This window comes from Pongo pygmaeus, chromosome 12 (assembly GCF_028885625.2).
Source record: "Pongo pygmaeus isolate AG05252 chromosome 12, NHGRI_mPonPyg2-v2.0_pri, whole genome shotgun sequence".
Classification (NCBI taxonomy): Eukaryota; Metazoa; Chordata; class Mammalia; order Primates; family Hominidae; genus Pongo; species Pongo pygmaeus.
In genome coordinates this window covers 29,117,253-29,144,591 of record NC_072385.2, presented here as the reverse complement: position 1 = coordinate 29,144,591, position 27,339 = coordinate 29,117,253, and the positions used below count along the sequence as shown (strand labels likewise).

The 27,339-nt window shown below is 41.3% G+C and overlaps 2 protein-coding genes and 1 long non-coding RNA gene across 11 annotated transcripts in view; all 3 read right to left on the bottom strand.

Annotated features, from left to right (window-relative positions):
* The window catches only part of LOC129030878 (lysozyme g-like protein 2), a 64,980-nt gene extending 52,157 nt beyond the window's left edge, over positions 1–12,823 (bottom strand). For 3 of the 5 annotated variants that reach the window (XR_010123228.1, XM_054476718.2, XM_054476720.2), the window contains exons 1-2: positions 5,236–5,272; positions 4,416–4,488 (exon numbers count right to left, since the gene is read on the bottom strand). Coding sequence is in view for 3 of the 5 variants with exons in the window: in XM_054476718.2 (XP_054332693.1) it covers positions 4,416–4,458 (43 nt within the window). In the remaining 2 variants the exon portion in view is untranslated. Of the gene's footprint in view, positions 1–4,415; positions 4,489–5,235 lie in introns of all 5 variants that reach the window. The other 2 variants (XM_063649215.1, XM_063649214.1) reach the window with 2 other exon arrangements.
* Positions 12,824–22,287: 9,464 nt separating this feature from the next.
* On the bottom strand, positions 22,288–26,456 carry LOC134737846 (uncharacterized). The gene is made up of 3 exons (XR_010123231.1): positions 24,070–26,456; positions 23,045–23,120; positions 22,288–22,672 (listed from the first exon to the last, which is right to left on the bottom strand). It is a non-coding gene; the product is annotated as an uncharacterized LOC134737846 (long non-coding RNA).
* A 251-nt stretch (positions 26,457–26,707) lies between these two features.
* The window catches only part of LYG1 (lysozyme g1), a 118,051-nt gene continuing 117,419 nt past the window's right edge, over positions 26,708–27,339 (bottom strand). For all 5 annotated transcript variants that reach the window (XM_063649216.1, XM_054476723.2, XM_054476727.2 and 2 more), the window contains 2 exons: positions 27,160–27,292; positions 26,708–26,981 (listed from right to left, as the gene is read on the bottom strand). In XM_063649216.1, the coding sequence (XP_063505286.1) occupies positions 26,863–26,981; positions 27,160–27,292 (252 nt within the window). In that variant the 3' untranslated portion in view covers positions 26,708–26,862. The remainder of the gene's footprint in view (positions 26,982–27,159; positions 27,293–27,339) is intronic.

Genomic DNA, 27,339 nt, shown 5'->3' with positions numbered 1-27,339 from the left:
TCTCTACTAAAAATACAAAATTAGCTGGGCGTGGTAGTGCATGCCTGTAATCCCAGCTACTCAGGAGGCTGAGGCAGGAGAATCGCTTGAACCTAGGAGGAGGAGGATGCAGTGAGCCGAGATCGTGCCATTGCACTGCAGCCTGGGCAAAAAGAGCAAACCTCTGTCTCAAAAAACGAAAAAATAATAGAATCTAACCACTTCTCCCACCTCTGCTACTGCCACAGTCCCAGCCAGCATCAGTGTTCATATGGACTCCCCTAACAGCCTCCTAACTGACCTCCCTGATTCACTCTTGCAGCCCATCCCCTACCTAGTAGACAGAGTGGCCCTGTGGGAATATGCATGGGCTGCTATCAGTCTTCTCTCTTAACCTTCCAGTGGCTTTCTCCTCCTTTAGGGGAATAGCCAAGTCCATCCTGCAGCCTCCAAGACCTACTAGATCTGGCCCTCTGCTCCTGTTCCTACTTCTCTTTCCCTTTGCTCACTCTCCTCCAGCCACATTCTTCTTTGTGCTTATCCTTCAACATGCCAGGCAGGTTTCTGCCTCAAAGCCTATATGTTTGTGGTCCCTTTTGCCTAGAACGCTATTCCTCCAGGTATCTACATGATCATGCCTTCAGGTCTCTGTCCAAATATCACCTTATCAGCAGAATATATAGAGAGTTTATAGACAAAAAAAAAGAAAATGGTCCTTAAACATATAAAAGACGTTAAACCACACTCAAAAGAAGAGAAAGGCCACATTAAAACATCATTATGACAGCATTTTCCAACGCTTCTTTTTTTTTTTTTTTTGAGACAGAGTCTTGCCCTGTCGCCCAGGCTGCAGTGCAGTGGTGCGATCATGGCTCACTGCAAGCTCCGCCTCCCGCTCCCGGGTTCATGCCATTCTCCTGCCTCAGCCTCCCCAGCAGTTGGGACTACAGGTGCCCACCATCACACCCGGCTAATTTTTTGTATTTTTAGTAGAGACGGGGTTTCACCATGTTAGCCAGGATGGTCTTGATCTGCTGACCTTGTGATCCGCCCACCTTGGCCTCCCAAAGTGCTGGGATTACAGGCGTGAGCCACCGCACCCGGCTGCGTTTTCCAACTCTTTAGTTGGCAAGAGCCCAAAGGTTTGGCAATACCCTCTGTGGGAGAGGTTGTGAGGAAATAGGCTGTCTCACACATTGCTGTGGAACACAGTTTTGTGATAGGCTGTTCATTCCAGCACTGTTTATAAGAACAAAGGACTGCAAACAACACAAATGTCATTAATTTAGGGACTGGTTGAGTAAGTGATGCTACGTCCACAGTGAAGTACTATGCAGCTGCAAAAGGAAAGAGTAAGACCTGTATATACTCCTGTAAAATTCTCTCCAGGAGCAAAATAGTATTTATAGAATTGTACTCTTTGTGTAAGAAAGGGGAGAAAATACAATTGTATATTTTGTGTGATTTGCTCATATTTTCAAAAGAAACAATACAAGGATGAATGAAAAACTGATAAAAATTGTTAGTTATGGAGAGAGTAAGAGGAAGGTAAAGGGAACAGGGATAGGGGATAGACTAACTATCTTTTTTAAAGTTTTTATTTTGGAACCATGTAAATGTTATCATAAATTTTAAAATTAAATCAAATAGGGAAAAATGGAATCATAAAAAAGAAAAACAAATGAACATAACTCTATAACAAATTGAAAGATTAATAAACATATAGAGGAGAATTATCTTAAGTGACTTTAAAATATATCCATATAAGTATATACCACTACATAGGAATCCATCCTATGAACATAAATAATCACAAGAAAATCTTAAATTATATCTACTGTCTCATTATTGGTTGGTAATACTGTCATAGTTATTTTGACACTATTGTATGTAAATAAGTAATAATGCTAATGTCATTAGAACTAGGATTTTTAGTGTAAGATGGCAGAGGTACAAATATAAAACTGATGTAAAATGCTTGCATTCTTAAATATAAATGTGAAATATCTGAATGCATAGTTGTTTTTCTTTTAAAAATATATATTTTCTAGTTCCCGCCACTGAAAACACCTGAAATAAATGACAACTCCATAGCAATGGAGCACTTTTACTTCCCACACTGTGGTCTCTAAATACCATTTCCTGCTAAGAAGAACCAGCACTCCTCAGAATAATGGCTGATTGCTAGCCTGGGGCAGGAAATGTTCAAGATGAACCAGGAACATCTTTTTGTGCCAGAGCTGGTCCTTATATGTTAGAGACACATCAAAAAAAAAATTTTTTTTTTTTTTTCCAGATGGAGTCTCGCTCTGTCACCCAGGCTGGAGTGCAGTGGCATGATCTCGGCTCACTGCAAGCTCTGCCTCCCAGGTTCATGACATTCTCCTGCCTCAGCCTCCCAAGTAGCTGGGACTACAGGCGCCCGCCACCATGCCTGGCTAATTTTTTGTATTTTTAGTAGAGATGGCATATCACTGTGTTAGCCAGGATGGTCTTGATCTCTTACCTTTTGATCCGCCTGCCTCGGCCTCCCAAAGTGCAGGAATTACAGGTGTGAGCCACCGTGCCAGGCCCAGAAATTTTTACGGGTGAAATGTTTTTATCTCCCTCCCTTCCTCTCATTATTTCACTCTCTCTTCCCTTTTTCCTCTCACTCTTTTTCTGTTCATTCCTCTCACTAGAAGATAAATTTCGTTAGGTCAGTTTCTAGATGTTTTTCTCTGCTATATCCTCCTCAGCACCTGGAACAATGCCTGGCACAAAGTAGACATTTAATAAACATTTGCTGAATGGAAGAATGGATAGTTGGATGGATGAAGGAATGAGACAGAAAGGGATTGTTTAAATTATCTGGATCAAGTGTCCTTATATTGACAGGTTCAGTATCCTTTCACTGGGAGGCAGTCTTTGCCAGGCTCACTGTGTGGCCCAGAGACCACAGGCATCAAAGTTACCCAGGAAGCTTATTAAAAATGCTTATCACTGGGCTTGGCATGGTGGCTCACACCTATAATCCCAGCACTTTGGGAGGCCAAGGCGGGTGGATCACGAGGTCAGGAGATCAAGACCATCCTGGGTAACACAGTGAAACCCTGTCTCTACTAAAAACACAAAAAAATTAGCTGGGCATGATGGTGGGTGCCTGTAGTCCCAGCTACTTGGGAGGCTGAGGCAGAAGAATGGCGTGAACCCAGAAGGCGGAGCTTGCAGTGAGCTGAGATCGCGCCACTGCACTCCAGCCTGGGTGACAGAGCGAGACTCTGTCTCAAAAAAAAAAAAAAAAAAGGCTTATCACTGGGCTCTTCACACCAGATCTACTGAACCAAAATCTTGCAGTATAAGGCCAAAGAAGCTGCATTTTACCCAGCATTCCCAGTTGACTCTTACACACGTTTATGAACCACTGCTTTAAGGGAACTGGAATATGACCACGGATGGACCCTACACTGCCTGTGTAGGCCTTATAAACACACAAGCCCTTTTTAAATTGAGTCACCTTTCAGCTATACACAGCTAATATGGTAGCTCATAATTAATCTACTGGCTATTTAACTCTGCTCTCACCTGGCAATCTAAAATGAGTAAAAATTTAAAACTATGTTGCCCTGCTTTTGACCATAAGTAACTGGAAATTACTTTTGGGTAGCCTTGTTTTTCCAAATTTAGAATTGAACATTTTAGAAACACTTTCTTTTCAGTCACCATTCTATAATTAAAGACAACTTGAACATTGCTCAGAATGGCTTTTCATTTTGCTTAGGTCAAAGTTTTCACATTCTCTTATTCAAGATCCCTTACCAACTCACCAACCTATCTTTCCAGCCTTCCCCCCAGAAACCCCCTCTTCTGTCCAGACCACACGGACCCAAAGACTTTTCATTCATTTCTGCCTCTGCTCTTTTACTGAAATCTTTCTTCCCATCCAGCAAGCTCTTCCCTTTTCTTATTAAATCACCAAGCATCCTTCAGTTGACATGTTCCCCCCAAAAGCCTTTCACATCTGAGCATTCTGGTTGGATGTGAGCTCTTCCTCCCAAATCTTTCCCAGACTAGTGCTTTTCTCCCACCTATACACATTGAACTCTCATCCACCGCTTGGCATTGATAATTGTCTCTTCATGTATTTTGCTTCCAAGGCACTGTTCCATATACCTCCTGGTAAGATATCCAGCCTGATAGGTGCATTGTCAGACAGGAAGTAAGCAGATCAATAAATATTAGATTATTTGAAATTCCCACAGATTCTGTTTTTCACCTGCTTAGCAAGCAGAGCACACTGTTAATTATAGAAATCATAGTTGATTAATGGCCAAGCTGGTCAGAATGAGAGCCCACTCTTCCATTACAGGTAATCATTGCTCTTTCTGATTCATGATTGTGCTGGAGGTTTTTGTGGACGCCCTGTGAACAATGCTAAATCTCAGCCATTGACTTACCAATGAGGGCAATTAGTCCCCAAAACACCACGGAGGATAACATGGCGGGGAATCTTATCTTCCAGGACCTGCTCTGATTTGAAATCAAAAGTGGTTAATTTTAAAACCTGAAAATTTCCTAAAGAAAAATTTGCTTTGATATTTTAAAAAGTTCAGAGTTATTTCCAATTCACTACTCATTTCCCTGTTTCAAGATAGTATTCTCACAGGCTCAGTACATAGTTTGTTGGCACACTCTCTTTCTTAAGCATAAACTCCCAATCTCACTTCAATCCAATTTCATATTGACATGAGTCATGCATATCTTACATATGTAACTAAATATACACTCCTATCCCATCTCTAAGCTTGGTAACCCCATAATTTTGTGGGGTTTCTCTTTTAAAAAAGAATACTTTTTTAAAAAAAATACTGCTCCTTTCATTCTAGTTATTCACCCTACCCCTGCCTTCAAGGATCAGTTTTGGTTTTTCATCCATTTATTTAGAAATGAGATCCTGCTCTGTCACCCAGGCTGGAGTGCAGTGGCATAATCATAGCTCACTATGGCCTCAAACTCCTGGGCTCAAGCGATCCTCCCACCTCAGCATCCTGAGTAGCTGGGGCGACATATGCCTGCCACCATGCCTGGGTGTTTCCATTCTTATACTAGGGTCTCTGTAGGGAAAACAAAATAAAACAAAATACCAACAGGAACATCAGAGAACATGACTTAGAAGAGGTTTCCTCTGCTCCATTTCTTCCTCAATCAACTCTATTCTTGGTTTCATTCAAATGGTAGCTTGTAAGTTTTACAAGATATAAGAAGGCGAGCACTAACCTTGTTTGCAACTTTACAGAGAAAATCCCTCTCTGTTTGCAAAGGTCTCCTGTACTCAGCAGCAAACTGCACTTCAAGCTTTTACAAAGTGATGGCCTTTGTCCTGTAACATAGGTTTAACAGTTGGAGAATCCATTAGTCAGTAGATCACTGCACACCTGGCTTTAACTGAGTAGACATCAGTGTGGCTCTACTGCTGTGGAGGAAACTTTTAAACACCAGCATGAAGACTCACCTGGCTTTTCTTACCTTCGTCCTGTACCAACGATCATTAGAGGAGCTTTATATATGGTTTAAAACCCTCTCTTTAAGCCATTGACCTCATTAGGCCTGGTTATAATACTACTTAGGACTTAGGTGACCCAATTAATAAGAGGATTTCAAACGGTTTATTCACCACTATTAATTAATTAATCTAATGAACCCCCAGGTTGCTCAGGAGGCATATTTTGATAGATTGTTTCTAGATATCTAAAATTGTGCCAAACAGCTTCTAAATTTGCGAATAAGAAACAGATAATTTGCTTTAAAAGGATAACAGGAAATACTAGCAATTTTTATTATTGGATTGGTTATTTACCTGAAATACTGGGTCTCCTGCTTTTTGTTCCCCATTCCAATGTCACATGATCGTCATACCAATATGTCACATGATCGCAAACCACTATGTCACATGATTATGATAGGTGAACTTGGCTCCTTACTCCAATCCCACTTCTGAGAAAAAGGTGCAAGTGTGGCCACCTGCTCTAGGAGATCAATGCAAAACCAGGGAGTAGCAGCGTGAGTGCTCATTTGCCCATACTTGCTAAGGATATGGGAAAAAAGGATATAGCCAGGGATGAAAACTTCTTCAAGAAGAGAGTATCTTTCTTCAGGCTTATGTCCAAAGGAAGAGAGGAAGCATATTGTGCAGCCCCAGGAACAGGAAATGGAAAGGACGTTCTTGAAACAGGCAAAGCACATTGCGCTGAGGGGAGGAAGAAGTCTGGTCTGGGTCCTTCCACAAGCGTGTCCAGTTTCTCAGACTGCACACAGTCCTACCCTACATCCACCGAGTGGAGAAAGGTGCAAGGCAGCTGTACGGGAAACAGGAAAACAAAGCCACAGGCAACTTCCCAGCTCCCTGGCAATAAAACAACCTCCACTCCCAGGAGAACATGCCCTCCCCAAGCTGAGGTCTGCACAGTCCACTGGCACTCACTTCTGCCCTGCCTGCCTTCCTGCTTGTAGAACAGACGTCCCTGGCACGGCCTCTAGCCTTCCATCCCTGGAAGAGTAGCAGGGCTGTTCTGAGCCAATGGATGATTCCTACCTGACTCTCAGCAAAGTGACCCACGGAGGGTCTGCTCCACCACCATCAACACTGCAGTCAGGACCACTCTTGAATAAGGGATATTGCAGGAGTCTAACTGCCCTGAGGCAGGCCTTAGAAACCCATAGTCTATCACCAGCGACATTGTGCCCATGACCCACTTCACTGCAAGGTGAGTAGAGCCACTTACCTGAGGCTTCCAGGCTAAGGGCAATGAGAAAGTTCAAGAAAGGGAGATTAAGAAGTTACGAAAGAATGATAAGTGAGATAAAAGAGAGTAGGTGGAGGCTGGGGCTCTCCCTACATGCACTGGAAGAAGAAAGTGTTAATAAAACATTTAAAGCACTGTTGAATGTGAAGAATACATATCTTTCTGCTCTCAGTTAGTGGGGTTACGAGTCCTTCTAGGTATGAGGGTATTAATGTCTGGGCTTCTGCAACTCAACCAAAATTATTTTCAAACTGATGTGGATTGTTCTGTTCACTGAAACTGTGAGAGAACAATTGAACATTTATTTGACACCCAACATTAGTCAGGTTCCTATGGATATTATATGACTCAATCCTCCACTGGCCCTGTGAGGCAGGTATCATCCCTTATTTTAGAGATGAGGAAACTGTGACTCAGAGAAGCTAAGTAACTTGTCAAAGATGGCACAGTTAGCATGTGACAGAGCCAGGATTTGAATCTAGGCCTGTAAGATTCCAAAATCCATGCTCTTCCACTGTATCAGAAGTGCCCGCACGATGGACAAATGCCTCTGCAGAGCAATCATTGCAACAGGTCCAAATCAATCTGGATACAAAGCATTGTCTATAGTCTGGAAAAGTAACACCACTCACAGATTTTATACCACTATCTGTCAAGTGTTTGTAGGTGCTGTTGTAATTTCTAAAATGCAAATTAATATAAGTTAACTAAGTCCAAAGTGGTTTTTTGTCACTTTATATTTTCTCTACCAGTAATAATAATGTAGTTAATACACACTGACCTTGTATGGTATGACTGGTAGAATAATAGGAAGGGGCATGACCTAAGTTTGTTATACTCTAAAGCGTAACTCTTAACTGCAATACCCTACTGACCCAGTGGATGGTTAAGTGTGGGTACTATTGTATGATGATCTTAGAAATTTCTTGTCACTAAGAAGAAATATACTGAATAAATTCTCCATCTCTTCCCAGGGATACCAAGAATGACTACATGTAAGTTGTACCGATATTTCCAGGAGGGGCTTGAAGGGAACTTGGCACCTGTCATAATCTCCATCAGTCCCCAAAATAAAAACACAATCTATATACAAGCACTGTCTGTGCTACACAAATAAAACTCTATGGCCTGGTCCCCTGCCCCCTCGAATCAGTTGCCTGCTCCTAAGACTCTTCAGTGCAGCAATTCTCTGGCAGCTTCTGGGGAGTCCTAACAGATTTGGGGTTCCTGGCTTCAGTGATAGAGACTCCAATCATCCCTAATGACTAAATGGCCTCAGCAATTGGAAAACTTCAATGGCAAAGTTTTAAGTGCTACTGTCCTAGTTAGGAGGAGAGGAATGATTATGAAAACTGAGGTACTCTGTACAGCCAGGGAAGTAGATTCTGGTGGGAGTTCTTGGCAAGACTTCTCAATTCATACCACACAAAGACCTGCCCTTGTGCCCTGAGCTACCCTGGGTTAGCACTTTTGGGAGTTAAAGGAATCCAGCATCTCAGGCTCCCTTGGTCCCCTCGCCCTCTGCGTCCTCACCTGCCTCCCTCCCAACACTAGTCTGTGCTAATAGAGACTGGGTTGTCTACGCCATGTCATTATTTGTGAATCCCAGGCACAGCTCTCCCTTCTCAGGAATAACAGCCAAGGAGGATGACCATGGGCAACTCTTTTAACCTCCCTGAGACTTAATTTTCCTCATCTGTAAAATGGAGACGATAATAATGCCCCATGACTTTGTTTTGAAGATAAAAATAAATTTTATATGTAAAAACATGTTCTAAACTACAGTGCTTCACAGAGATGCCAGTTACTATCATGATGGGTTTGCACTCAGGTCCTGATGGCTTAGCTTCTTGTTGATTTATTCATTTGTTTGTTTATCCATGCACTCAGGAAAAATAATTAATGGCTGAATTATAGGACAGGAAGTAGGAGGTGAAGTCTCTCTTCAGCCGTGAAGAAAACTTGGCAGGACAAGCAGGAGCTATTCATTGCCAGGACTCTGTAGCCTGCCTGGTAGGAGTGGAGGAAGGATAAGTTCAGAAACAGCCACACAAGCAGCTGCAGCCCAAGCATCTGTTGCATAGCTTTGAAACCTATAAAATGAGGGAGCTGCCCAAGAATATGTGGCAAAGGTACTTTGGCACCAATGGCTGGTGAGAAGGCAGAAGGGGAGCCCTTCCATAAAATTTCACTAAAACATTCAAGTTAACCCCAGGATATGTCAATGTCAAGCTTTAACTGCTGTGTGCTTTTCTTGTCTTGGTTTTAATCTACTATATGATAGGTAAAATGCATACCCTGTTGAACCATATAATGGTTCAACCATATAAATGGTTGCATTATTGGTCTTCCAATGTCAAACATTTGACCAACATTTCAGAAAAGAAGATATACAAATGGCCAATAAAGCTCATGAAAAATTGCTAAACATCTTTACACATCAGGGAAATGCAAAATAAAACCAAAATGAGACAGTATTTCATACTCTCTAAAAAGGCTAAAACCAAAGACTAGCTATATCACATATTGGTGAGAATATGAAACAGAACTCTCATACATTGCTGGTTGGAGTGTAAAATGGTATGATTGCTTTGTAGAACTGTTCAGCAGTTTCTAACAAAGTAAACATACTACATGCCTCAGGAATTTTATTTCTAGTCATTTACCCAAGAGCAATGAAAAAAAAAATGTCTCCCAAAAGACTTGTATGAGAATCTTCACAGATTGTAAGTTCTACAAAGAAAAAAGAGAAAAAAAAATTTTTGCAGTGCTTTACTCATAATAGCTCAAAACTGGAAACACTCCAAAAAATTCATCAACAGAAGAATGGACTAACAGTTGTAGTATAACGATATAATGGAAAAATACACAGGTTAAAAAAAAAAAAAAACATCCAGGAAAAAATTCCAGTGAACCTGGGCTGGGTCAGGTGCCCACCTCTGGATCATTCAACCATGTCTAGGAATATATTTGTTTGAAAAAGGGACTCCCTGTGGTTTGGAAAGAAGGGAGAAGTCTGAAACAAAATTTTAAAGTAACATTTTTATTTTGAAATAGTTTAAATTTCACAAGAAGCTTCAAAAATAGTACCAAGGGTTCTCATGTACCCTTCACCCAGCTTCCCCCAATGGCACTATCTTACATAACTATAGTACATGTCAAATCCAGAACATTACCATTAGTATTATACAATACTGTAAACTTAGGTACAGACCTTATTTGGATTTCCCCAGTTTGTTTTTACACACTCTTTTAAAAAAATATTTATTTATATTTCAGAAGCATATAGTACTGTGAACGTTTATCCCACAGGTAGATGCAAGTAACCATCACCATAATCAGGATACAGAACTGACCCATCACCATAAAAAGACTGCCTCATGATATCCCCTAACTATGTCTTTCATTGTGCCAAAAGTAAACTATTTTTTTTTTTTTTTTGATGGAGTCTCACTGTTGTCAGCCTGGGCTGGAGGGCAGTGGCATGATCTTGGCTCACTGCAACTTCCACCTCCCAGGTTCCAGCAATTCTTCTGCCTCAGCCTCCTGAGTAGCTGAGATTACAGGTGCCCACCACCACGCCTGGCTAATTTTTGTATTTTTTAGCACAGATGGAGTTTCACCATGTTGGCCAGGCTGGTCTCCAACTCCTGACCTCAGGTGATCCACCTGCCTCGGCCTGCCAAAGTGCTGGGACTACAGGCATGAGCCACCGTGCCCGGCCAAGTAAGCTATTTTTTAAAAACAGCTTGATTTGAGATATAATTCACATATCATAGCCTTCACTCATTTAAAGTGTGCAATTCAATGGTTTTTAGTATGTTCACAGAGTTTTGCAACCATCAGCATAATCAATTTTAGAGTATTTTCCTTATCCATGGAAGAATCTCCGCAACCATTAGCAGTCATTCCCAGTTTCTCTCCCCTCCCTCTTCTCTTCTGTTCACCCTCTGACCCCAGGCAGTCACTTACCTAGAACTCTGGATGATTTTGTAAAAAAACTGTTCTATAGTTGTTCACCATACCTGTGATGGAGAGAAGAGCTGGAGCAGTATCTGGAGAAGGACTTGTGTCAAAGACAGTCCTTTTGTCACGGTTTACCCTGGGAGTGACTTGAATATAATCAAATGCTGTAGAAAATGAGGATACAAAAAACAACAGGATTATATGATCAGGTAATGATGTTGAAGACGCTAGTTCAAAAGCTTAAGCGTAGAAATTGGCCTGAGGCAGGAATGGGATTGCCTCTTCCATTGTAACAGAAAGAAAAGAGAAAAAAATCAGATAGCAATGCAGTTCAGTGTATAGAGTTGATGGGAGAAAACTGAGGGAGTTATCTACTGATTTTTAAGTCCTTTGTGAAACAGGAGCTCAAATCATGTGCCGAGAGTAAAAACTACATGGACTTAGAAAACGGAGAACATGTGGAAAAGCTACTCAGTAGAATTGGAGAGAGAGCTGAAAGAGAGCCAAAAAGATGAGTGGGGTCTACATATGGACTAGTTGAGATTGGAGTCCATAAATGTTCATTCAGAGGTATTGAAACGCTGGGGTCTGACACGGCAACCTAAGTAGAGACAAGGAGAAAACAGAGGGCTGCGGTGGTCCAGGGCTGAGATGCAGCTCTGCAGGTGCCATGCAAGGAGGATACAGGGACAAGTGAGATGGAGTTTGGCAAAGGAATGGCTCAAGTAATGGCAAGTGGATTGGAAATGAAGGGAAGAAGGTAAGGGGCTATCATGGGGCCAGTGGGAAGATTTAAGCTTAAGGTTTTGGAGGTGGAGTGTATCGGCCATCCTTTTCTCCCAGCTGACTTCTCTTACCTTACCTCTAACTCCACCCACAGTTATAACAAACAGTAGCATACAAGCTTCAGCCTGCTTTGCTCAGGCCCTTTCCCAAGTGCTTGCTCACTCCCTCGTGCCTGCTTCCTGCAGTCTTGATTTCTAGGAGAACTGGAATCCCCTGTGGACCTCTCCAACTCATCCTCCTTAGTAACCTGACCAAAATCAAGGGCAGAAGGATGAGGGGGTGGATGGTGTGAGGAATAAATCAGGCATGCAGGGACTTGGGCTATCACATATCCCCATAGACAGTGGAGGAGCAGGCAGGTGTGAGTGATTCTGGGCTGTGTGTGCAAAGACTCTGGTGACCTTTAATCAGGCCAGAGGCCCTCACAGTGCAAAGAGAGGAAGCAGGGGTTAGGAGCCTCAGCTGGAGGCTTCTTAATAATAAGTTTTCTTGTTTAACAATAGAAGGATGTTCATACTGTTAAGCTCTTTACTTAAGCAGGTTATTAAATGGTATTAATGAATGTTTCCAATTTTGTTTTAAGTGTGTGTATATGCAGGCATGGAAATTAAGCTGAATTGCATCTTCAACTATACCAGATGTTACAAAATTCTTCAAAGCAGTTGTACCATATTTACCCCTCTAAAGCAGCATATAAGTGTTTCCACGCTCCATATCTCCACCGAGATTTGTTATAATTAGACTTAAATTGGGTGGTTAAAGTCAGTTTCCTGACTGAGATTGGGCATCTTTTCATATACGCTCATTGGCCGTGTCAGTTTTACCTGCTCTGAACTGCCTGTTTGTATTCTTTGATCACTTTTCACTGGGTTGTTTGCCTTTTTCACATTTTATTTATTTGGCTTAAAAAATTTTTTATATCACAAGATATCATCAACTTTTTCTCATTTTTTAAAATAGAAGTCCTCATATACTATAGTCTGGGTCCTAGTCTTTTTTTTTTTGAGACGGAGTCTTGCTCTGTCACTCTGTCACCCGGCTAAAGCACAGTGGCGTGGTCTCGGCTCACTACAAGCTCCGCCTCCCGGGTTCACACCGTTCTCCTGCCTCAGCCTCCCAAGTAGCTGGGACTACAGGCACCCACCACCACGCCCAGCTAATATTTTGTATTTTTAGTAGGGACAGGGTTTCACCATGTTAGCCAGGATGGTCTCGATTTCCTGACCGCATGATCTGCCCGCCTTGGCCTCCCAAAGTACTGGGACTGCAAGCGTGAGCCACTGCACCTGGCCCTAGTCTTTTGATAATCATATGACAAAAAAAAAAAAAAGAAAGAAGAAGAAAGAAAGAAAAGAAGAAAAAGAAAAAAAGAAATTTTACAAAAAAAATTACATAATTAAAAGGGGTATAATCAGTACCTTGCAGTAATTTTCAAGTGTTCTACAAGGAACTTGTATTAAGTTGTCAGAAAGACATGCTATATTAAAACTAGTTAGCCACGTTTGATCCCACAGATGATTGCTGTGGAGGGCTACCCCTTAGAAGGCCTTGGACCCCAGGGTTTTATGAGAACTGCAAGGGCACCTTCTAGTATTCTGGCCCTGTGGTGATTGGGATGGTGAGTGTTTAGTCTGCTATTTTTGCTGCTATAACAGAATACCACAGACTGGGTAATTTATGATAAACAAAAATTTATTGGGCCCATGGTTCTGGAGGCTAGGAAATCCCAGAGCATGGTGCTGGCATCTGACAAGGGTCATCCATGGTGGAATGGCAGAAGGTGGAGGTGAATACACAAGACAGAGAGCAAATGGGGCTGAGCTGATCCTGCAGAAATAAAGCCCCTCCTGAAAGAACAGCATTATTCCATTCGTGAGGGCAAAGCCTCATGACCTCATTATCTTTTTTTTTTTTTTTTTTTTTTTTTTGAGACAGGGTCTCCCTCTGTTGTCCACGCTGGAGCGCAGTGGTGCAATCACAGCTCACTGCAGCCTCAACCTCTCTAGGCTCAGGTAAACCTTTTACCTCGTCTCCCGAATAACTAGGACTGCAGGTGTGTGCCGCCACTCCCCGCTAATTTTTGTGTTTTTTTTTTTTTTAGAGACGGGATCTTACCATGTTGCCCAGGCTGATCTCAAACACCTGGGCTCAAGTGATCCTCTTGCCTCAGCCTCCCAAAGTCCTGGGATTACAGGCGTGAGCCACTGCACCCTGGCCCTTATCATCTATTAAAGTTTCCACCTTCCAATACCATTACATATGGTAATTAAATTTCAACATGAGTTTTGATGAGGACGTTCAAACCAATTTTTCACACTTCTTAGGGTTAAATTCAGGGTTGAAGGGATATGCAATGAATTTCAGTTCCAGATGTGTACAGCAATAGAGAGGCCTAGGAAATTGTTGGCCTCCCTGAGGCCTCACCCAGGACAAGCAATGGAGAGAAGATGGCTCAGGAATCACCATTGTCAGCAGTTACTCCCAAGATTTGACCCAGGCTCAGTGGGTTTTCCTGAGGCTGGAACAGGAGTGAGAGTGCCTCAGCCATGTTCCCCAGCTCCTCCTGGCTCCTGACAATCCTGGGGCCAGAGAATTGACTATTCAAGACAAATGGGTTAATGGCCCAGCGGGTCATGACACACAGGTAACAACAGAGAGCAACCTGTACTGCATTTCCTTGAAAAGAGTCAATTAAAGAAGGTGCTGACCCAGGCAGAGTGAGTGGCTCAGCCAAAACATCATTCTACAGCTCATTTTGTTCTATCATATTAATCTCAGTCTGATTTAACTAATTTTGCCAGATTCTAGTACTCATCTAAATTTTTCTTAAGAGGTTATAACTGTGATAGAAAAAATAAGTAAAAATATATAAGAAGAAAATGGGAGCTACAGGTTTTATCTTTGCCTCCTCTCTCTTCTCTGTGTAGACATAAGCACAAACACACTAATAATATGTTCACTGCCAAAGTATCCCCGTGTTAATTACTCACCTTGAAAATTACCAACTGTCTATAGAACTGGGCTGAGCCAGGATTGTAAAATAGGCAACATCTATTTAATATCTTATATCGTTGCAGCACTTTGGAATTTTGAATGGGCTTTCAAATAAGTTAAAATAATAGAAATAACCTTCCAAGAAAGATCAAGGAGATTTTATGTCCCCATTAGACATATAAGAAAAGAGACTGACTTGCCCAAGACGTTCTATCTAATAAATGATGGAGCTGAGACTGGAACCAAAATATTCAGATTCCGAGTCCAGGGCATTTCTTTCCATCATTTATTGGGTCAGATGATGATTTCTAAAGCATTTTTACACCCTGAAACTTCAGGATTCCGTGATTTATTTTGTCATTTCCAACAGTCAGGCATTCATGCTCTCACTTGCCATCTGGCTGCACAAAGACTGTTCTTCACTGCCACCTACGCCCACCCTGATTTTAACACTGCCCAGCACCTATTCACTTCCCCCGAAGCACCCACCCCCAGTCCCAGTGGAAAATATACTTATTTGGTGTTTTATGTTCGGAGACCTTCTCCACCCATGCTGTCCAATAGAAACAAAATGTGAGCCACACATTTAATTTAAACTCTTTTGTCAGACTCATTGAAAGAAGTGAGATTAATTTTAATGCTATATTTTGTTTAGCCCAATATACTCAAAATATTATTTCAAAATCAATATAAAAGTTGGGATATTTTATAATCTGTTTTGTACTAAATGTGTGTATTTTAGGCTTACAGCACATTTCAGTTCGAACTAGCTACATTTCAAGTACTCAATAGCCACAAGTGGCCACCATATTCGACTGAAGAGGGTTTTTTTTTCTATTTTTATTTATTTTTAATCTTTTACCACATCTTTTGAAATTTATTTTTTATTTCAATAGTTTTTAGGGAACAGGTGGTATTTGGTTACATGGATAAGCTCTTTAGTGGTGATTTCTAAGATTTTGCCATACCCATCACCTGAGCCGTGTATATTGTACCCAATGTGTAGTCTTTTATTCCTCACCCCCATCTCACCCTTCTCCCCAAGTCCCTAGAGTCTATTGTATCATTCTTAAGTCTTTGCATCCTCATAGCTTAACTCTCGCTTGTAAGTGAGAACCTACAAGGTTTGGTTTTCCACTCCTGAGTTACTTCATTTAGAATAATGGTCTCCAACACCATCCAGGTTGCTGCAAATGCCATTATTTTGTTCCCTTTTATGGCTGATTAGTATTCCATGGTGTGTATGTGTGTATGTGTGTATGTGTATATATATATCTAAACCTATATATATATATCGATATATATATCGATATCGATATATATATATCACATTTGCTTTATCCACTCATTGGTCGATGAGCATTTAGGCTGGTTCCATATTTTTGCAATTGCAGATTGTGCTGCTATAAACATGGGTGTACAAGCGTCTTTTTCATACAAAGACTTCTTTCCCTCTGGGTAGATACCCAGTAGTAGGATTGCTGGATCAAATGGTAGCTCTACTTTTAGTTCTTTAAGGAGTCTCCATACTGTTTTCCGTAGTGGTTGTATTAGCTTACATTCCCACCAGCAGTGTAAAACTGTTCCCTTTTCACCATATCCCTGCCAACATCTATAATTTTTTAAATTTTTTAAATTATGGCCATTCTTGCAGGAGTAAGGTGGTATCATATTGTGGTTTTGATTTGCATTCCCCTGATCATTAGTAATGTTGAGCATTTTTTCATGTGTTTGTTGGCCATTTGTATATCTTCTTATGAGAATTGTCTATTCATGTCCTTAACCCACTTTTTGATGGGATTACTTCTTTTTTCCTTGCTGATTTGTTTGAGTTCCTTGTAGATCCTAGATATTAGTCCTTTTTTGGATGCATAGTTTGTGGAGATTTTCTCCTACTCTGGGGGTTGTCTGCTCTGCTATTTCTTTTGCTCTGCAGAAGCTTTCTAGTTTCATTAAGTCTCATCTATTTATCTTTGTTTTTGTTGCATTTACTTTTGGGTTCCTGGTCATGAACTCTTTGCCTAAGCCAGTGCCTAGAAGAGTTTTTCTGGTGTTATCTTGTTTTGGTCCTCCTTAGAAGGTGGTTTCATAATCAGCTATAAAACTCCAACAGGTGCTCTTAAATGCAGGTTTCTGATAACTGTGGAGATTGTGACATCAGAATAGAAGAAAACTTTTAGGACTCACGGAGTACTGAAATGTTCATGAATATCAAGCCGAACAGGAATTAACTGCATGGACTAAACTAACAGAAGTCTGAAATAATCTTTTTAAATTTTGCTTAAAATGTTGCTGGTACTTTGTTTTGTTTTTCAGAGTCAAGAACACTTTTAAGCTATTTACAGCTTTTAACAATTGAGTAAGGTATACGCCTGTGAACAAAATTTGGAGCATATTCATTTCTAACTGATTTCTCCAGAACTTGGAAATTATTTGTGGGTATTTTTAACTTACAACAATATGTTATTTGCATAAGTGCAATAATAATCTGTTTTCTGTAACAGGACACAATTGGAGAAACTGGTATTTTACCAAGGCTTTGACAGGGATGGCATGCTTTCCTTTAAGGAATCAAACTTGACTTATGGATTCTCTAAAAGACCCTTGGAATAACTGACCTCATACCTTTGTCTACACAGTCCCTGTATAGGGTTCCTGACCTGTGGCAAGTAAAGAATGTCACCTTCTGACAGGCCCAGGAGCCCCAGGTTTATCTTGGGAACCTCAAGAGAAGAGGAATTTACTCAACTCACAGGTATTTGATGGTACAAATCCATGGCTGGACTTGGCTTTTAAAAAGTCTTATCTGAGATTCCTTCTATGGAACAAAGTTCCATCAAAGCCAATTTATAAGCCTATGTAAATATTTTTGCCGCACTGTATACAAATAATTAGGCCAAGTATAAGAAAGCAAACCAATCCTACCATGATTTGTCTTTAGTAAAAATGGGAAACTGGAGAGAAAAATTATGTTTCAAAAACTATAGTACACCTATTGTTAGATTCTAGTCTTCCCTAATATTTTTCAAATTTTGTTATTTTCTACAGTTTGGATTGAATTCTAATTTTTCTTGGCTACAAGTCTTCATCTTCAAAATAATGTTTTCATTTTTTTCTCTTCTTTTTTTCCCCATTTTTCCTAATTTGGAGTCACTGAAAACTAAACTGTGCTTTCCTGTGAACTGAAGCCAAGCAACTTAAACTTCAGAGGAAAATAACAGCAACCTATATACATACATAAGCCACTTTCATACCTGCCTACTGATGTATGGACTTCAGAGTTATGTGGCCTACATCGATTTGCCAGAATTGTTCTTTTGCTTGTTGTTGTTTTTCTCGCTTCCTCCCCTTATTTTCTCTTCAAAGGACATGAGACTTCACAAACTTTTAAAAATGAGCTTTCCTAATAACTCAGGATCTACCCATCTAGGAATAAACCATCCCAATCAGGAGAGATCAGATGAAACCTGAGACTACAGACTCATTTTCTTCTAAAATGCTTTCTCCAAAAGATTTTTAATAAGAAAAGCAGGGAAATATGAAAGGAAAATTTCTTGGGCCCCCAAAATCACTAAGCTAAAGAGAAAAGTCAAGCTGGGAACTGCTTAGGGCAAACCTGCCTCCCATTCTATTCAAAGTCACCCCTCTGCTCTCTGAGATAAATGCATGTCTAATTGCCTCCTTTGGAGAAGCTAATCAGAAACTCAAAAGAATGCAACAATTTGTCTCTTATCTACCTATGACCTGGAAGCCCCCTCCCCATTTTGAGTTGTCCTATCTTTGCTTCGAGTTGTCCCGCCTTTCCAGACCAAACCAATGTTCATCTTACATATGTTGATTGATGTCTCATGTCTCCTTAAAATATATAAAACCAAACTGTGCTCTGACCACCCTTAGCACTTGTCATCAGGACCTCCTGAGGCTGTATCACAGGCACATATCCCCAACCTTGGCCAAATAAACTTTCTGAATTAACTGAAACCTGTCTCAGATTTTCAGGGTTCACATAATCAACCTTCTGAATTCTTTATCTGGCAATTCAGAGATTTCTTTTTGGTTTCGATCCATTGCTGGAGAGCTAATGTGATCTTTTGGGGTTGCTATAGAAACTTGTTTTGTCATATTACCAGAATTACTTTTCTGGCTCCTTCTCATTTGGGTAGACTATTTCAGTGGAAAGATCTAGAACTCAAGGGCTGCTGTTCAGATTCTTTTGTCCCATGGGATGATCCCTTGATGTGGTGTTCTCCCCTTCCCCTAAGGATGGGCTTCCTGAGATCCGAACTGCAGTGATTGTTATTTCCCTTCTGGGACTAGCCGCCCATTGGGGCTACCAGGCTCTGGGCTGGTGGTAGGGAATGTCTGCAAAGAGCCCTGGGATATGATCTGTCTTCAGGTCTCCCAACCAAGGATACCGGCACCTGCTTGGACCAGAGTGTTTTAAATCGTGACTGTAAGGTGAGCTTTTGATGTTCTAAGGCAAAGGTGTGGCCTAACATAGTTTTTTTTTTTTTTTTTTTTTTTTCCTGTCTATGGAGGGAATATTTTGGACTATGTGAAATTGTGCTATACCGGGTCATATCAGCTCCAAGCTCCCTTGAAGCATTTGTCTTAAGTCTCAATTCAAACCTGGCTCTGCCCGTAACTGGTTGTTTGACCTTGAGCAACTGACTTAACCTCTCTGGGCCTCTATTTCCTCACCTACAAAACCCGAATACTATGACATATTTTCAGTACTTTTGTGTGAGTTAAATTTAATATTCTGTATAGGGACCTATCACTGTGCCTGTCCTATATATCCACACTTCAACAACAGCAACTCTTGATTGCCCTCTCCTCCCTCTATGCTGTTCAGTCATGCTCCACCTTCTATGACTAGATCAGCCTGGTACATAGCCACCACTTGGGGAGGAGAAAAGGAATTGACCTCCTCAGTTGCCCCTAGACATCCGTGCACCAGCACACCCGTGAGCACATGTGCTGGGTTGAATAGAGTCATCCTGAAACTCATATCCACCAGAAAACTGAATGAATGTGGCCTTATTTGGAAACAAGGTCTTTGCAGGTGTAATCAAGATGAGGTCCAATCAGATTAGGGTGGGGCCTAGATCCAATGATTAGGGTCCTTAAAGGGAGGCCAAGTGAAGACACAGGGGAATACATAATGAAGGCTGTGTGGTGATGGAGGCAGATATTGGAGAGATGTGTTTACCACCCAAGGAGTGCCAAGGATTGCTGGCAACACCAGAAGCTAGGAAGAGGTAAGGGGTGATTCTTCCCTAGAGCTTTCAGGAGTATGGCCCTTCTGGCACCTTGATTTTTAATTTCTAACCTCCAAAACTGAAAGATAATACATTTCCATTGTTTTAGTCCATCCAGTTTGCGGTAATGTGTGATGGCAGTCCTAGGAAATGAATACAGCATCATATTTTTTCTAGGTGGCTTTGCCAATAGATTGTCAATTCACGTTCTGTCATATTCAGTTTTATGTCCCCTGTTCTTAGCATAGCACATGGCCTACCCGGGTGCTCTTAAATGATTGTGGGCTGGAAATGAAGCAAGAAAACACATGGGGAATACCAAGTTGGATACACATGGAAGGGTGTCAGTCTAACCCTGATACAGCTCGAAGAACAGCTTACATGGGCCAGGGGAAGAGCCAAGTTTGGAACATTCTGTGGGTGATTGTGCCAGAAAGTGATCCAAGAATCTCTGATTGGAGAGTTTGAACGTAAGACACAGAGAAGGACATGTGCAGTAGAGGAGCCCAAAGCAGAAAGACCTCTGAGAGGAGACAGTAAGCAGAAGCCTTGAGGCAGGAGAAGCCATGAGTGCATACCCACAGGAGACCAGAGAGTACTCAGAAAGTCACTTGGCTGTTAGAAGTGGTCATTATCAATACAGAATGGAGACTTCCTGAGTCTCAGGAAAGGCCACCAAGAGCTGCCCCTAGGCCACTAGGAGGTCTCCTGGAGAACATTTTGGCTCCTCATGCCACCTATTCACCCTCTGCTGAGGTGGCTTCCAATGCTTTCTCACTCACTTCCCTTATGAATCTTTACAGCTAATCACCATCCTCTGAGGTAACCTGAGTATTTTTCTCAACTGCAGGCCTAAATGTAGTTTGATTTAATTTGACGGCTTCTAGGTAGTTTTATTTTTACTTTATAGACAAGGAAACTGCAACTCGTATTAGCCCATTGGTGCATTTAAGCGCTCTCTCTCTTTCTCCTCCTTTGTCTCTCACTATTTTTCTCTCTTAGTTAGTTAGAGAGTGGGCATGTGACACAGAGAAGACAGCAGCAGGAGAGGTACATTTTCATGGAACAAGGAAGGTGTTGTGTGAGAAATCACTGGGTGTTCACGGGTTCTGCTGAGACCTGCTCGGTCATGGAGACCCTAACCGAGTGGTGCTGGAGGAATCAAAGACACACACACAGAAATATAGAGTGCGGAGTGGGAATCAGGGGGCTGACAGCCTTCAGAGCTGAGAGCCACGAACAGAGTTTTACTCACATACTTATTGAGAGCAAGCCAGTAATAAGCATTGTTTCTATAGATTATAGATTAACTAAAATGGGAAACAAAGGGATGGGCTCTGGCTAGTTATCTGCAGCAGGAACATGTCCTTAAGGCACAGATCGCTCATGCTATTGTTTGTGGTTCAGGAACATGTTAAGTGGTTTTCCGCCCTGGGTGGGCCAGGTATTCCTTGCCCTCATTCCGGTAAACCAACAACCTTCAGCGTGGGCATCATAGCCATCATGAGCATGTCACAGTGCTGCAGAGATTTTGTTTATGGCCAGTTTTGGGGCCTGTTTATGGCCAGATTTGGGGCCTATTCCCAACAGGTTCTTCGTTGGAGACATCAGGCCAACACGTCACCAACAGGAAAAAAACACCGAGGGGAGCTTCCCAGTGGTGCTTAGGAATGAACAAAAAATTATGAACTGTAAACTGTTTCCCTCAGAAGTCAAGGAGAAAACAGAGTCACAAAAATCTTTTTTAAATGCTTGGGTGTTTTCCGTATTGTGTTTTCACTTAGCTTAGAGGGGACAATGCCTGCCAGGCTGTAATCAGTGTTGTTACATCAGACTCTAAGGACAGTTGTGAACAGTCTTCTCTCCTGAGATGTTTCAAATAACACATCCCGATGCAACTTTATCAAATAAGGCAGCTGCAGACTCTCCAAGACCACATAAATACTGTGTTTTCCTAAGGATTAGGTTGCATAATTCCAGAGATATCTGTGGTTTGAAGCAAATGAATTATCAACAGAAGAGTCATGTGTCAATGAGCAAAATGGAAAAACAAGGGTAGAGGCAGTCAGTCTTTCATCTGAGGAGAAATGCAAGGTCTCCCTTCAGGATGGACAGATGGTTCTCCCATCTTCCCCAGGAAAATGAAACCACAGCTGCGTGTCTGAGTGCCAATGTTGGATGAAACCTGGAAGCTGTCTCTGAAAAGCAGGCTTCCCCAAGGCTGGATGAGTCAGGCCAGGGTGCTGCTCTTCTGGTAAAGTCAGAATTCCACTAAGCAAGTAATAACCCCGTTGGTGTGAAGTGTCAAACATGTATGTAACAAAGAAAAGATTTTACAATCTTCTAAAGCAATTATGTCCAACCCGGGCCTCATGCAGTCCAAGACAGCTTTGAATGTGACCCAACACAAATTTGTAAACTTTCTTTTCTATTTTTTTATTTTTATTTTTTTATTTTATTTATTTATTTATTTTGAGATCAGGTTTTGCTCTTGTTGCCCAGGCTGGAGTGCAATGGTGCAATCTCAGCTCACCGCAACCTCCGCCTCCTGGGTTCAAGCAATTCTCCTGCCTCAGCCTCCCAAGTAGCTGGGATTACAGGCATGCGCCACCACACCTGGCTAATTTTGTATTTTTAGTAGAGATGGGGTTTCTCCATGTTGGTCGGGCTGGTCTCAAACTCCCAACTTCAGGTTATCTGTCTGCCTCGGCCTCCCAAAGTGCTGGGATTACAGGTGTAAGCCACTGTGTATGGCCCATAAACTTTCTTAAAACATTATGGGATTTTTTTTTTTTTTTTTTTTAGCTTATCAGCTATCATTAGTGTTAGCGTATTTTATGTGTGGACCAAGACAATTCTTCTTCCAATGTGGCCAGGGAAGGCAAAAGATTGGACACCACTGTTCTAAAGAGAAGGAAGAGAAATATAGAGAGAGGATTAAAATCAAAATGATTTCAGGCTTCTCAAGAGTAACCCTAAAAGCCCAAAGACCAACAGAGCAATGCTTTAAAAACTTCAAAGGAAAATTACTTCCAAACTACAATTCTGTTCCAGGACAAATTCACTAATTCATGTGAGAATAGAAAGAAAGATATTTTGGATCTGGAAAGTCTCAAAAAACTTATCTCCCATTCACTTTTCTCAGAAAGCTGCTAGAGGATGTGCTCCATTAAAACAAAAGAGTAAGCTCAGAAAGGATGTAAAAAATGAAAAGTGCAACATAGGACAGCTACAAAGGAATATGGGGAAGGGGATCCCAGGATGTTTCTGACTTACCTGAGACGGGAGCAGGTCAGAAGTTTCCAGGAAAGAGTTCTTCATGAAAAATAATTGATAGACTCTCTGATAAGAACTACCAATTAAGAGGATATTTATTGTTGAATTAGTGATAAGTACAGACAGAACTAAGGCAGCAAGCAATGGATAATTATTAACTCTATTATTATTCAAGAAAGTAAAGTAATCTTGGGTGATTACACAACTCAGCTGTAAACAGTGTTTGCATAATGTCTGATCTGAGACCAAACCATTTTTTGTGATGTAATTCACAGTCTCTAGGAAGAAATCTCTGGCATCCTGATAGAAAAATCTTGTACTTAAAAACAAACAAATAACAACTTTAATATGATTAAGACTTACACTGAGACACCAGTCCCCTACACACCCAGCTGACTGTCAGCCCAGAGTTTAGTGATCTTTAACCAAATATTCTTTCCTTTTTGTATTGCTGGAAAATTTAAAATCTCTACAAAACATCAAAAAGAAAGAAACCAGAGTACCATGGACAAAGGCTGATCATCTGCAAAGATATTTTTTTATGCAGAGAGAAATTCCACCCTACTTAGGCAGCCAAGATGTTACAATCCTTTTTTCTTTCTTTTCACTCTCAAAGGAGGTGAGAAGTTACAATCCTTTTCTACTGCCGTGTTTTTAACCATTACATACATATGTTCTCTATTAACAGTAACCTGTCCTCCTGTGAGAGGAATTAACAGAGCCATTTGCTATACATTCTTTCACAGTTTAGCCTAAATTCACCTTTATCAAAAGGAATAATAATGGCATGGGCAACATGGTGAGACCTCATATCTAAAAAAAATTTAAAAGTTACCAGGGCATGGTGGCACATACTTGTGGTCCCAGCTACTCAGGAGACTGAGGTGGGAGGATCACTTGAGCCCAAGAAGTGGAGGCTGCAGTGAGCTGTGATTGTGCCACTGCACTCCAGCCTGGGTGACAGAGCAAGACCCTGTCTCAAAAAAAAAAAAAAAAAAAAAGAAGGAATAATAAAATTTTCTTACCTTTGTGACAAACAGGTGAAGATAGAGACAGAAAGGTGCTCAGAGGTTAAACTTCCACAGTGAATGGAACATAGAGACATTATTTTCCTAGGTGTTTGCATTTCAAAAAGATGGCTCTCAGATTTCTGAAAAAAACAATCTGGGTTGTAAAGCTGACAAAAGGCTAACTCAGGAGGATGTAAAAATAAAATTTTACATACTTTTCACTGGGTGGGACCATCCCACCCAGTGCAAACTGCAAAATACTTAGCAGTCTTTGCCCAGCCCCTTCCCAAAATACCAGTAATGTCTAACCCCAACCCCCTACCCTGGGCACTGTAGCAGTAACAAAGGAAAGAGAATGAGGAGAAGGGAGGGAGGGAAGAAAACTGCCCTCACATATTTTCAAATACTTCCTGGAAAAGGAAGGCCAGGCTAGAATGACCAACTCATCCCAATTTGCCTGGGACTTTTCAAGTTTAATTTTACCAGTTTTAGCACTAAAGGCCTCATGACCCAGAAAATTCACCAGTTCCGGGCAAACCAGGATAGTTGGTCAACTGAACACCCCATGACATATGCACACATGCGCATGTGTGTGCCAACCATCTAATTATGTATGTGTGCCACTTAGGAAAAAATTAAAACTTAAAATAAAAAGATAGGCTTTAACATTGAAGACATCTGGGTTTGTATTATGGTCCTGTCCCTTACCAGTTTTGTGACCCAGGGCAAGTTTCTGTTGATGAATTACAATCATCCCTCGGTATCCTGAGGGACTGGGTCCAGGAGCCACCCCCCATACCCAAATCCACGGATGCTCAAGTCCCTGATACAAGATAATGTAGGGTTTGCATATAACCTATGCACAACTTCATGTATACTTTAAATCATCGCTGGATGACTTATAATACCTAATACAATGTAAATGATATGTTAATAGTTGTACTGTTTAGAGAATAATGACAAGAAAAAAAAGTCTGTACTTTTTCAGTACACATAAATTGTTTTTTCTTTTTAGGACAAGGTTTCCCTGTGTTGCCTAGGCTGGAGTGCTGTGATGCATAGCTCACCGTGGCTTCACACTCCCGGGCTCTAGCTATCTTCCTGCCTCAGCCTCCCAAGATGTAATTTTTTTCCCGAATATTTTCAATTCACACTGAATCCATGGATGGAGAAACCATGGCTATGGAGGGCCGACTATACTATCAACAACTCTGGTTGCCACTTCTCTTGTCTGTTCAAGGGAATAAAAATGATGCAACCTGTCAGGGCTGGTGGGAGAGCAACACTAATAAATGGCCTTGCCTCTTTCTTGCGTGAATTTGGGCCTCAGTTCTCCAAAATTCACCTACTGACACACCCTTGATTTTTTTTTTATTTCTTCTTTAGCGAAGTTAGCTTATTGTGTTCGTAACTAATTGTCTGTATCTGAATTAGAAAAGGAGCTGATATGGTTTGGCTGTGTCCCTGCCCAAGTCTCATCTTGAATTGTAGTTCCCAAAATCCCCACATTCCCATTACCTCCATGCTGCTGTTCTCATGATAGTGACTGAGTTCTCACAAGATCTGATGGTTTTGTAAGGGGCTTTTCCCTCTTTGCTTGGCACTTCTCCTTCCTGCCATCATATGAAGAGGATGTGTTTGCCTCCCCTTCTGCCATGATTGTAAGTTTCCTGAGGCCTCCCCAGCCATGCGGAACTGTGAGTCAATTAAACCTCTTCCTTTCCAAATTACCAAGTCTCAGGCAGTTCTTTATAGCAGTGTGATAATGGACTAATACAGGAGCCTTTGTGAACAAGGACAATGTCTTTGCATCCTGGTTTTATAGTTCTTAATGCAGTGGCTGCAGATAGAGGATTCAGTAGGATTTGTTAGTTGCTATATCATCTTTCTCAATGTGTAAAGTGCTGATATTGTACAGATGATAGAATGGGACATGAATAACTTTTATAGAATATAAATCTTCAAATTCAGTCATTTACTAGTACACTGCACAGCCAATGTGCTTGGGGGCAGCTCGGGCTGATGAATTACCTCCCATGGACTGGCTCTCTTGGTGACTTTAGTGCCCCCAAACTAGGGAATAGTTTAGCTGAGTTAGAGACAATTTGGGCAGGAAAATTAGGGAGTTTGGGTGTAGGAGAATGTTCAGTTGTCCAGGAAAGGAAAGGAGACAATAACTTTCATGAGAGAGAGAGACAATTCTGGGGTTAAGATGATGCCAGAAAGTTAGCAAGTGACTTTCCTAAAGCCATTTCATACAGTAGATGGGGCTGGCTGCCATCTTACCCTTTTTCTCATCAAAATTTTTCAATTAAAATGTGAAACACTGACTTTTATCAAAGAAGTTAATGTTAGGGTTGCCAGATAAAATATAGGAAGCCCAGATAAATTTGAATTTTAAATAAACAGTTAATAATTGGTTAGTGTAAATGTGCTCTAAATATTGCGTGGGACTTATACTAAAAAGTTATTTGTCATTTATCTGGAATTCAAATTTAACCTGGGCTTCCTACATTTTGTTTGCTAAATCTGGCAACGCTAGTCAGTGAAAAATAAAATTCACAGAAAACCCACAGCAAGGCTAATGTCCATGAGAATACCTTTAAAGAAACACGGCCCTTGATCCACACAGACATACACTACACATTATAAATGCAGGTCAAAATTCTTCCTTTAATGTGATTCATGTTATTTTAATGACTTTTAGGTCAAACTCAGATTCCCAGTTATAGGCGCCCTTGGCTAGTTTTATCTGTGTAACATTTGAGGCTGCATATGTGATCATGGTCTTGAGTTTCATCTGAGATGTTAGAAGCCATGTCTCCTGAGGTACTTGGCTCGTGCAAGGACATCATTGCAGAACTCACAGCTCAGGTCCTGGCTGCTTCCGACATAGCCACCATCCCCACTGTAGGCGCAGAGTCCACCTGAAATGCATGAGATAGGTTAATGCATGAGATAGGGGTATTCAGCAGTTAACTCTGATTCTCTTTACTAACTACCTAACAGGAGGCAGCTGGAGTTTTGGGGAATCTGGTGCAATGTATTATATTTGTCCCTATTAATTCTGTGCTTGAGACAACTGACTGACAGCGTTACACGTACCTCTCAGGTACTGGTCAGGGGTCCAGGTTGGAAACCTCCTCTGGATTTCTTTGATTCTAGTAGTCAGAACTTCAGTCATCTGGGAAACCTGAGACTCACTAATCCAGGATGTGGGAGCATGAGAGCCAGGGTCCTGGAGGGAGGGAAGCAGAGAAGAAGCCACATAAGCTGGGTGGGAGG